At 44.7% G+C, this 12,961-nt stretch overlaps 1 protein-coding gene across 2 annotated transcripts in view; it reads left to right on the forward strand.

The window, feature by feature from the left end:
• Positions 1-12,961, forward strand: part of LOC107396792 (homer protein homolog 3) — a 71,678-nt gene that overhangs the window by 51,647 nt on the left and 7,070 nt on the right. For both annotated transcript variants that reach the window (XM_054738691.2, XM_054738692.2), the window contains 2 exons: positions 6,207-6,314; positions 10,862-10,942. In XM_054738691.2, coding sequence (XP_054594666.2) covers positions 6,207-6,314; positions 10,862-10,942 — 189 coding nt within the window. The remainder of the gene's footprint in view (positions 1-6,206; positions 6,315-10,861; positions 10,943-12,961) is intronic.

The following is a 12,961-nucleotide window of genomic DNA, read 5'->3' on the forward strand; positions in this document are numbered from 1 at the left end:
CACTGCCGAGCTGAGCTTAGATTTTAACATGTACTGTTTAACCATGAAATTTAAATGTAATAGGGTAAACCCCAGTGCATTTAACATAATGCTGCACTTTAGAAAATGGGTTGAAATATAACATGTTGGTGGAGCTGGGTTCCCACTATCGGTATGGTCTCCCTCCCCTCAGCGGCAGCTCGGCACATCTCTGATCGCAGCGGCGCCTGTCTGCTGCGCGGCTGCAGGCTTGTGGAGGTCTCGGAGATCTCTGTGTTCCACCCGGTTTTACCCAGCGGTCAGCCCGGCGTATCTCTGACCAAGGGCGTCAGTTTGTTTTCAGAATTGCTGGGGACAATAAAGTAGGCAAGCACAGGGGTCGGCGGCTCTGGAGCCGCATGCGGCTCTTCCATCCAACTGATGCGGCTCTCTGTGCTTGTAAGATAATGAATGGATATTTAAATAAAAAGCTTTATATTTTACAGCATTAATTTTACATCTGTATGCCAATTCTAAATGTAAAGATTGTCTGCGTAAACCTGAACAGGTCCAACCCGGTCTTACTGTGAGACCGGGTTGACGCGTCACGCTTGTACGTAATCATATCGGCGCTTTCTGAGCTGAAGAGGATGTGAGTTTCTGGGCTTCTCCTCAGACGGCTCCTGGATGCGTCGCCACATTGAAGACAGGAACAAGCGCTGTTCAGCCAAAGTTTCATAATCAGGTGTGGCAGTATGTGTCCTGTCACAATGTCCCGATGGATAATGCGCCCTGGCTACTTGGCCAAGGGGTTGCTCTAACCCGGGAGTCTGGGGATCGGATCCCGCCCGGGCCCTTGTTTCTCCACCTTGCCACATATTGACGGATAAACTCAAGGATGTTGGTTGTTTTGAAAGAATTACCCCGACGCACACTGATGCGCATGGATGAGCTGACATTTTAATCGTTACGCACATCGCAGAGGTAACTTGATTCCCATCAGAACATCAGAGCTTTATACTGGACACTGTGTTCAGCGCGGCTCGGAGCGCCCACGGTGGACAGTGGGCTGAAGAACCACGGTGCATGCGATAAGATTTCCTCCCACTGAAGCGGTCTGGAAACCCGGTCTCTCTGAGGGATGTCACTTGGAAAAATGTTCTTTTTATGAAATTATGAAACTTTGGCTGAACAGCGCTTGTTCCCGTCTCTAATATGGAGACGCATGACGCATCCAGTCTGAGGCAGAATAGCTCTTCAGCTCATAAAGCACCTGTAGAGACATTTGATCACGCACAAAGTTCATGTGGAGCAGAAGCGGTCGGGCCACGGCAGGTGGAACGTTCCTAGCCTACATGAAGTGTAACATTAATGTGTTACTGGACACGCTGGTCTGGTTGGTTAGACCAGTGTTTGAAGTGGAAAACACACACACACACACACACACACACACACACACACACACACACACACCAATTAAAATAATGCTGATAGCGTGGACTAGAAGACAGGTGATGGTTTACGTATTTAAATGATGATCAGGCTGCTGTAAAATGTAATCTCCATCCACATCCAGACACAATTATCCTCTATTCTTTCTCTATTTGTTCTTCTCTTGTCTGGGCTGACGTAGCTGACGGTGCGCGGCGCGCCTAACCAGCGGCTGAAGCACATTTTACGCATTTGGAGAGGTGGACTGGATGCTTTGCTTTTACTGGAAGATGGTCCACTTAACGCACGGGTGTAGACTAAATATTAATGACAAATGAATGAAAATTAAATTGTGAGTTTTTACTTCATATTTTATAAATAAAAATGACGGGGAACACATTTATGACGTCTTTTTAAACAAAGTTTTCTAGCGCGACCTGCCTGCTTCACTTAAGTCACTGCTTATTAAGGTCCGTCCAGAATTACCGTGGCCCACCCAAAAATGAAAACCTGGCGCCGCGCCTGTTATAAACCTCTGCAAATTGTTGTTCTTCACTTTATCAAACTCAGACTTTGTACAGCTAATGTCAAGATGTAAAATCATGAATTCAGTCGAGCTCTTCCGGCCCTCCCTCTCCTGCTCTCCTGGAAACCCGACATCGGCTGTCAGAAGCGGAAGGTGAAGAAGGAGATGAGGCAAACAGAGTGAGTGCGACGTAAAGAAACCAGACTGGTGTGGAGGTGAGCAAACAGCTGGAAAAGTGTGGGTGTTGCATCCCCCACGGGTGCGACGCCCATGCGAGCGACCGGTACCGGCTGCTGTCACCTGTTGTGAGCAGCTCTCTGCTGTCTGAGGGTAGGCCCCGCCCACAACGCTGCGGCCGCTGTGGCTCCCAGTGTTTTCTTTACTGTGGGAAACGGGTAATAATGGCTCTTTGATGGGAACAGGTTGCCGACCCCTGGTATAAGATCTGAGCTGGTAAAACAAAAATCCTCATCAGCAGGCTTTTTTGAAAGTGGGGGGGACACAGCTGCCAATGTCCCCGGCGTCACCGGTTAAAATGACACCTATGTCTCTGACTCAGAAGCTCCGGTGTTGTGCACAGTTAACTCTGGTTGCAGCTAGGTTGCTACCTCCGTTAGCTTAGCTCCCACCTCCGTGTTAGCTTTGGGTTAGCTTGTAGCTACATCGCTTCTGTTCGACGGGTGTCGTCATTTGATCCCAGCCTTACAGCCCCACCCTCAGCTCCACCTCTTTTCCCTTTTATGGAATTGTCTGGGCTTGACAGAACCTGTGACACGGTCAAAATGGCGGTGGTGGCCAACCCCCATTTTGGCTCAAAAACTTATAATTGGAGCCTATGGAAACACATTGTCCAGTATATATGTCGATGGGTGTGACTCATGGTGGCCAGGAAGATTGCACGTCCACAGTGGTCATCCCAAAGGCTGCAGGTGGATTCCCCTTTGGACTGGTACACACCAGCCAAAATCAGGAGCCCGATGTATGCTCTCACTGCGATGTCATCAATATCCCACCAGTTCTTCACCACACGTCTTCCATTTAGATTTGTCATGTTGACGATGATTTCAATCATTTCTGGAGTGAAGAATAAATCAAAGGAGGATACCACGTCGTAAATACGTGTGATGGCGCAACGTGTTGGCCCAGGATTCAAACGTCTCGCAGCAGGAACATAGTGGGAAGTATCTGCGTTAGTAAGAAACAGGACTTGCCCACTTTTAGAAATCCAATCTGGAGCAGGATCCGTTGTCCTCCCTTCTCTTTCACTGGACAGGTCAGGAGTGTCGTCAAGGAAACAGAATGGTCTGATTCCACCTCAAAGTCCACTGAAGATGTTTCACTCTCATAGTTTTCTCCAGGAGTATCGGGCTGCAGGAGCTGATCCAGAACTTGTTCCACAGAGAGATGCCTCTTCATTTAGCTCCGTGGCTTTCACAGAAGTGAAATGACCAGATAACCAGACTACAAGGAGTTTGAATGTGGCAGGTGCATAAACATACTAATTGTTTTGGTTTTCTACACTTTGAAGTTCAGTGGGAGAGTGAAATGTGTAAACTTTCTCACCAGGGCAACATATGAAGAAATGACTGAATTTGGTGGTGAACAGTAAAAATCATAAATTTGACTACTTTTGTCCAAAATGAAACCATATCATCACAGAAAGCATGACTGTTTGTTGCAGATGATGCAGGATCAAAAACTGTGGTTTGCATTGAAGTCAATGGGACGTTTTTGTCCTCTAATGGCTCGAGTGTACAGTAAATTTTAAATCTGTTGCGATCTAAAAACTGTAAATGCAAAAAATTCTAAATTTGAGATAATTCATAACATAATCAAGACTGATTTGTACTAAACGCCCCAGGCAAAAACAACGTCTTTCTTAGAAAATAACTCATTTTTAGTGGGGTTTATTTTTTTTTCATAATTACATCAATGACTTTGAGTTTTCAAACTGATATTTCAAGGGTTAAAAGCCTCAAAATGATGGATTTTTTATGTTTGAGCAGGGCTGAAGTTGTTCAACAGATCTTTGAAAAAAAGCTAAAAAAGTATTCATGTATACATTTTTATAGCCACTTTTACAAGCGGACATTTTTGTCCTCGAAAACCTCGTGTAGTGTTTTTTTTCGTAGTGTTCCCTTGGTCTATTTAAAAAATTCCAAATTGAATTTCAAAATTTGTCTAGAGAGAGGTTTTGCGACAAAACTTTGCACCAAATGCACAAACGGTGGTGAAACGGCATCAAAAAGAAAAACAAAAAATTGCCCAAATGGACTCAAATGTCCCTAATGAAGCCTGAGGGTTAAGACATAGCAGAAAAAACTGAACCTATAGATTTTTCAAAACTCTAATGTTGTGAGTGTGGCTAAGCCTCAAACATCACCTGTCACCACACCATGTTTTATGGGCTCGACACACGGGAGGCAACATCGCCTCTCCTCCATTCATTTTCAATGAGACATGCTCGAGAAAGCGATAATCGCGGGTCTCCCTCCTACCAAGCGAAACGCGAAAAACGTGTGTGTGAAATTTTGCGCATGTGCACGTGTCGTGCACGGATGACCCAGCGACGCGATCCCAGAAAGTTGAAACATTTTCAACTTTTCATCGCTGTCGCTCGGACGAGGACCAATCAACGGAGGTTTCATTCACTGACCAATGAGCGGACAGGATGCTCCGTACACCTCCGAGCAAACATGGAGGAGAAGTTGATTATTATTATGTTTTATAGTAAAATCAGGAGTAAGATTTCACATAACTCTAGCAGCACCTTGTGAAACATCATATCTACCGCTTTATTAACTCTGAACCGCTTAAATAACCTTAATTCCCTCCAACCTGACACAGCATTTCAGGTGATTGATACAAAACCAAACCTCAATAGATATAAACCTGAAAATTGGGTGGACGTGGCTTTCTTTTTGCAATGGCATCCCTTAGGTCCATTAAAAGTGTTAGCCCCAAGCCATGCTTTGACTGATAATCGTTAAATTTTGTACCCTTATGTAATGACCTGGGATCTACAAAAATGTCTCCTGGAGCCATGCTCCACTTACCACAGGAAGTTGGCCAATTTGGTGTTTTTTGCACACGCTGAAGGTACGCAACATACCCCCAAAGTTCTGTTATAATAATTCTCATATTATGATTGTGTGGCCAATCAGGACAAAATAGGTTAAGAGGTGTTAACAAACAAACCTCAGAACACACGCTTTTTCCAGTTACAAAAGAAGCTCTGATTTGTAGATTAGATGTGCATGCAATTACTTTAACTTTATTATCTTGTCATGTGTGTGAGTGTGTGAGCTCGTCAAGCCACGTACGCTGATTAAATATGTGGGTGATATATTTCATTTCATCCTTATTTTTCTAAGCACAGATGAATCAACCTTATTAATTTAAGCAAAGATTAATCAAAACATTTCATTGAGCACCTTGTCCATTCATTATATGATCAATTAACTCATATTGTTCCTTTCATTGTGATTTAAATATAAAAGTTCATCTTTTGTTCTGTGAAGCAAGGAATAGATAATAGCAGCTTGGCAGAGAAGAACCTTGGGAAGGGAGCATGTTGACAATGTTGTGATCGTGAGATGTCAACATGCACTTGCAGAATCTTTCTAGCAGCTTGGCAAGTTAGATGGGAAGAAGCACAGAGGCAGATTAATGTCTGAAGATGACGTGTTTCTGAAAAGGCCAAAACAGATGAAAAACTGACCATTTCTGGATGCTACATGGGTTATTATACTGCCTAGTGGTGAGGTACAGAGTTTGTTGGCAGGCTAGGAGGAAAGGCTTAGTCAGAGTGAGGTGTGGATGAGGTGACAGCCCGCAATGATCGTGGTTAAAGGCGTTGAGGTGTCTGGGGTGTGGCAACGGTCGTTCGCCACCAGTCGCAGACAGGTGGGGTGGGAGATCGTGGGGGGTGGGGAGGGAGGGAGAGAGGGAGAGCAGCTTTGTTGCGAGGGCCGAACGACGCTGCTTGCATCTTTAATTTTAGATTGTTGTTGTTAAAGGGAACCAAAACAAAATGCAGGGCTGAATAATTTCTTCATCTGGAAGAAAGCTTCGTTAAACTACTAGAAGTTGGATTCTCTGTTTGAAAGGGGACTGTTCGACTTTAGAAATGTGTGCTAGGAGTTCCAGTAATGAAAACAAATGTCTTTTTTAACAGGACAAAATAAGCAAACATGAACTGAGTTCTAAGATTCAAGTAAATAAATAAACTCAATAAAACAACACCTTTGTTTCCTCATAACAAACACCACTGAACGAATGTGTTTTCTAGGTGGCTGAACTGGAAGCACATGGAGGACAAGGACCCAGTGACTTCCTAAAGGATGAGCTGACGCAGTCTCTAGAGGATCTGGAGGCCCTACTCAAGGCCAAGGATGAGGTGGGAAAGTGCTTTGTTTGGTCCACTTGCTAATTTAGCTTCATGAAAAATTATGCTGAAACGGTTGAATTAGCAAAACACAAATGTTTCAACCTAATATGCTGACAGGTTGAACCAGGGTTGGTTCGTTGAAGTGATATTCCTACCCAAAGTAGACATGTGTCTCTGTTGCCATATTTCCCCGATAATTAGGAAAAAACTAGTTGAAACCAGCCCAGGTATTCTCCTGATCCAGATTACTCCTTTAGCTTAGCATAAAACAATAACTCGATACCCCAATTCTACTTGCTGACCTAAATAATTATACTGACTGCAAATGAAAATAACCACAGGCACCTATTTTGACTTGGGACTACTTTACGACAAAGCACAGCTGTAAGTTTCCGCTGACAGGTGCAAGGACACGGCACCTGCTTCCATGTTGGCAGCCCAGCTCCATGAGTTTCATTTGTCACTTTGATGATTCCTGATGAATGTGTTGTCATAACAGCAACACCTCCGTTTCATTTCAAAAATATGATTAATTCAAATGCAGCGTTTCTGGGAGGAGTGTCTCACACAAACACACACACACACACTGTCATGAGTTGGTGTAGGAGGATGTTTTAGGACCCAAGATACAGATACCAGATGAACGAGGCAGAGGTGGAGGATAAAGTAAAAATCCTTTATTAAGGTAGTAATCCAAAGGCAGCGAGCCAAAGTCCAATAAGTCCTGGAGAACAGGAACACTCAAAGCTCTTCTTAGAGCACAAAAACCTGGAGACAAAGCTCAACCAAGAGCACGAAGGCCTGAAGGCAAAAGCTCACAACAGAGCACGAGCAACGCTGACAACATACAACAATGAACCGACACCAGACACAGACAAGACGGAGCTTATATACACAGGGAGAAGTGATTAGGGAAAATGGCGGCAGGTGTGTGGAGTGAGAGCTGGAGGGAAGACAGGTGAACCTAATAATCAAAATGGGCAAACAGAAACAGAGGAGGGCAAACTAAACCTAAAGGCTGCGGGAAGAATTAACACACATACACACACACACACACACACACACACACACACACACACACCATCACACACACACACACACACACACACCATCACACAGACACACCATCACACAGACACAAATGCACTAATATAAACAGGAATGGGGAATGGACAAGCACACACACACACACACACACACACACACACACACACATTGAACTGGGGAATGGACACACACACACACAGACACACACACACACACACACACACACACACACACACACACACACACACACTCACACACACACACACACACAATGAACTGGGGAATGGACACACCCACACAGAGCTGGGGACAAAGAGGCTGGAGCTGCAACTTGGGGCACAGAGGATAACTAAATGAACACTGGACCTGAGGGGATGATAAAAAGGTCTACAAACAGAAGACACCATATAGAGACACAGACATGACACATGAGGGCGCTAGAGGATACAAAAGGAGCACCTAGAGAACAAATGGAGGACAAAAGGAGACACATGAGATGAGACGCCAACACACACACACACACACACACACACACACAAGGAGCAGAATAAACTGATCCGGCATGGATGAACTGTTTTTCAGTCATAATAATGCAGAAGTGTTATCATTGGCCTTCTGCAGAGCAGTTTGAAGAGTCTCCTAACCGTTTTACAGTGTAAACACATTTCCTAAACCCAATTCCTCCCATCAGCACGCTGCATGTGCCTGTTTCAAGGCTACCGGGGAACACAGGCAATTGAAAGTGATGTATTTTGGATTACCAGAGAGAAGCAGCACAAGCAGGTGTAAATCAGGTATATGGTGAAGCTTTGATTTGTTATCTTATCTATGTTTGATGTCACATATGATCCTGAAGAGCACCCCATGTGTCTCTTCAACATTACTTCCACAGACCCACTCACTCCCATCTGCCTGCAAAGTTTTCATCAAGTAGATGTAATTACCCGGGATTCTAGTCCATTTCAACAACATTATATTTGGGCCTGTGTGAAGAAGCCTGCAGACGTGGCAGACGTGTTTACTTCAGCTCCTACTTTCTGTCCTCTAAACCCTCTTAAAACCTGTTTTTCCTGTCAACGATCTCTGGATTCTGTGATTTTGTTGGACCTTTGTTTATTTTTGGGATTCTTTGACTTCTTGGACCTTTATTTGGAATACAGATCTTTTGGATTCGACAGAAGCAGCTCAGCTAAAGTGTAAGCAACCTTGAAGCTATCTTGAATGTCTGTCCTCCCTCTCCTTCTGCCCCACAAGGACGCTTTTATTCAATTCAATTCAATTCAAAAATACTTTATTAATCCCAGAGGGAAATTGATTTGCTTGGTTGAAATTTATTGATTCTGAAGCAAATATAAGAATTGAAAACCGTAAAGAGGATTTACGACGACTCTCTGCTGAACTGCAAAAGGAGGAAATGGTGCTGGATAGATTTAAATCTCGTATTCCTGGACTGTCTGAGACCATTGTCAGTCAGTTTGAAGATAAAACATCCATGTAGGACTCTCTACTCCAAGACATCGTTGCTTGGGATCCCTCTGCACCACAAAATCCGACTTCCAGCTCTACTCCTGACCCATTTTCATCTTGGTCAGAGGTTGTGGTACGTGGCTGTAGGAGAGTCCCTGTGATAGATCCCAACCCCCCACCTGACCTCTATGTTTCAAACTGCTTCTCTCCACTTGCTGAGGAACAACCAGCTGATTCCTCCAGGCCTCCTCTTGTCTCCCAACCATCTGATCCCATCCAGCAGGAGCCTGTACTCTGGAAGAAACAACCTCAGCAGTCTCTTCCCCTCCAGACCTCAACCTCTGATGCCCAACACAAAATACTAAAGGATGCTGTGTGTCGACACTCTGCTGGACCTCCTGGCCTGGCTCAGGAGGTGAGCTCCTCCACCTTATACCCTCCAGTTCCTTGACCTCACAGGACCCCAAACCCAGAATCCTCCACTTCTCCACGGGAACACAAATCAGGAGCCCTCCACACCTCGTCCACTGTTTTCATCTACCACTTTGCTGGTGGGTGATTCAATAATCAGGATTGTCCGCTTTTTCAGCGTCATGACGAGATGTTTTCCATCAGCCACCATACCTGCTCTCCTGGATATACTTCCTGGTCTGCTGTGCTCCATCCCAGCTTCAGTCAAAAGAGTGGTCGTTAATGTGGGATCAAACGATGTTACACGCCGGGAGTCTGTCATCACTCAGCAGCATGTTAACCATCTCTCTGACGTTCTGAAGAGCAGCAGAACGTCTGTTTTCATCTCCGGCCCGATCCCCACAGTTTCTCGTGGATGTGGACGTTTTAGCCGTCTGCTCTCTCTCCACTCCTGGCTTCAGTCTGCTTGCAGGTCCCACAGTTTTGGTTTCATCGATAATTTTAACCTGTTTTGGAACCGCTTCTCCTTTTTCAGGTGAGATGGTATTCATCCTAACCGACATGGCTCAAGCATGCTAACCGCTAACTGTGCATCTATGGTGAATTCCCTTCCACAGACATGACGGTTTACATCCCAGAGATCTTCGCCTTCTTCGGCCTTTGCCCAAACCTCCACTTCAAATAACATCACTCCCTACAGTCCTCCCATGATGCAACAGTCTTCTGTGTGTCTCCCAAAAATCACAATTCCCAAAATGTTGTCTTCTGCTGACAAGCCCAAACCAGCAAAGACATAAACTGTATTCATGGCCGGAGAACCCAGAACACCAGATGTTTACGACCCATCCCTCTCCAACAGGTTAAGAAGACAAATGCTCTCCAGGATTCAGTTCAGGGTGCCCTGTTAAATGCCCGCTCCATCTCAAACAAATCCTTTATTTTAAATGAGCTGTTCACCAGAGAAAAGTTGGACTATTTATTTCTTACAGAGACGTGGCAGCAAGATGGAAATTATGTACATTTCAATGAAACATGTCCACCAAACTGCTCTGTGTTTACCACACCACGCCCGACACGTCGTGGTGGAGGTCTTGCTGGTCTTTAAGGACAAACATGTCTGTAATCTGGTGAAAATGTACCCTTTTACAAATTTTGAATGTCAGGTCATCAAAGCAGGGTTACAAAATGTATTTCACTGTATTTTAATCTACCGACCTCCCGACTATCGGCTTGTGGAGCTCTCGGAGACCTCTGTTTTCCACCCGGTTTTACCCAGCGGTCAGCCCGGCGTATCTCTGACTCAGAAGCTCTGGTGTTGTGCAGTTAACTCCGGTTGTAGCTAGGTTGCTACCTCCGTTAGCTTAAAAACTAATAGTTGAGCTCGTAAAAGTACAAGACTGCCTAGATGTGAACACTTTATAAGCTACTGGTCCGTGCTGACCTAGATGTGAAAGCGCCATAAACTCCAGCTCCTGAATGGAAGTCCGTCTTTGCTCTGACCCCGTGCTGGGAACATTGGTTTCCAGTTCTAGATCCAGAACTGACAGCAATTGAAACAGAAAGAGTTGCCCTAAATATCACCTCAGCATGTAATAACGTGTTGTGTAATCAATTCCTTTGTTTATTTTTAGGAGATTCACATTTTGCAGAACAAGAAAGCAGAGTACCTTGAAATGGAACATGACAGAGATGAGGCCATTCTCAGCTTACGGGTAAGAATGACATCACAGGGTACACCTTTAGTAATTACCAAAGCCTTAGATGGAGAAAGTAGCGACACTCTGAACTCGCCGACACACAGTCACGTGGTTCATGTAGCCCTGAGTAGCTCCAAGCAGCTCCGCGTTGCTCGGCAATATGAGCGGCTTCTGGTCGGAATTAACGCTAAAACGACTCTTGGAAAGCAGTCGTTTCCACAGTGATTTATTGGTGATTATTGACCAATGTTTATTTATTATTACACTGATTGTGTATTTTATCAAAGGGTTTCACTTTGAGCAGCAGGAACGACATTTATCAGTTTTATATTTGAGAGGGCAGCCTGTCATGCTGTGTGGTAGGAGACTAACCCACGACACACAGAATCAGTCCACAAAAACTCTAGTGAGGTTGAAAATAAATGATATAAAACAGTTAACTAAAGGCACAGCAGGAAATCCAGCTGGTGATCCCGGAGAGGGGATTCAGGCGGGAGAGCTAAGAAGAGAGGGGGTTAGTTCGGGAGTTTATTGAGTTTGAGGAACTCACGGTGGTGTGAAGGGGGAAGCTTGTGAGGGGAGGAGGTCTGGTCTGGTGTAACTCACATGTCCATCCAGGTGAGGGGGAAAGTGAAGGGTCCAAGCGAGAGCTGAGGGAGCTGAGCACAGGAGGTACCGGAAGGTCGAAGGAGGGAATGGTGGACGGTCGAGAGTGGGAGGCCAGGGAGACGATGGGAAGATTGTCCAAGTTGAGAAGACGTCCAGTTGTCGGTGTGGTTGAAATCTGAAAGATGAGAGAGAGAGAGAGAGAGAGAGAGAGAGAGAGAGAGAGAGAGAGCGAGAGAGAGAGAGAGAGAGAGAGAGAGAGAGAGAGAGAGAGAGAGCAAGAGAGAGAGAGAGAGAGAGAGAGAGAGAGAGAGACAGAGAGAGAGACATTAAAAGGTTCAGCAGAGAGAACTAGAGGACTTAAAATCCAACAAGTGATGCTCGAGAGGTGGCTGAGACTTTCTGGTACCCAGGTTGAGCTAATCATCCAGCAAATGAAGACTTCTCTCAGTAGCTTATATCCCCAGCCGGCTGATGAGCTGATGGTCTGCAGCAGGTCCCACTCTCAGACACGCCCACCTATAGAAGAAGGCTCAGACCGGATTACTGAGAGGTGTAACTTACGCTGGCGAGCGCCTGGGGGCCGGGCTATCGCCCACATGGGATCACTTTGTTATTGGTTTGTTTTTAAGGTTCTTTATCTCAGGGATAATTTAAAAGGTCATGCTTCTTGTTTCATAAGGTTTTGTATTTGTCAAAATATGTCCTTTAACCAGTTATCATTCATATTTTTGGTTGTTTGGAGCAAACAGGATGAAAAAACGAGATAACTCCAAACAGACATGATAAGTATTCAGACCCTTATCCACTCACATGTAACTCGGGTACTTTCCATTTCTTCTGATCATCCTTGAGATGGTCCTGCATCTTCTTTGGAGTCCAGCTGTGCTTCTATTACTGATTGGACTTGATTAGGAAAGCCACACCTGTCTATATAAGACCTTACAGCTCAGAGCAAATGAGAATCAGGAGGTCAAAGGAACTGCCTGAAGAGCTGAGAGACAGAACTGTGGCAAGGCACAGACCTGGCCGAGGTTACAAACAATCTCTGCTGCACTTTAGGTTCCTTAGAGCACCGTGGCCATTTGGGATGAGCAGAACCCTTCCTAGAGCAGGCCGTCCAGCCGAACTGAGCTACCGAGGGGGAAGAGCCTTGGTGAGAGAAGTGATGTGCGATCGATCGATATATGATAGATAGATAGATAGATAGATAGATAGATAGATAGATAGATAGATAGATAGATAGATAGATAGATAGATAGATAGATAGATAGATAGATAGATAGATAGATAGATAGATAGATAGATAGATAGATAGATAGAAAGATGACAGATAGATGATAGATAGATAGATAGATAGATAGATAGATAGATAGATAGATAGATAGATAGATAGATAGATAGATAGATAGATAGATGATAGATAGA

The sequence above is a fragment of the Nothobranchius furzeri genome, chromosome 11 (assembly GCF_043380555.1).
Source record: "Nothobranchius furzeri strain GRZ-AD chromosome 11, NfurGRZ-RIMD1, whole genome shotgun sequence".
Taxonomy (NCBI): Eukaryota; Metazoa; Chordata; class Actinopteri; order Cyprinodontiformes; family Nothobranchiidae; genus Nothobranchius; species Nothobranchius furzeri.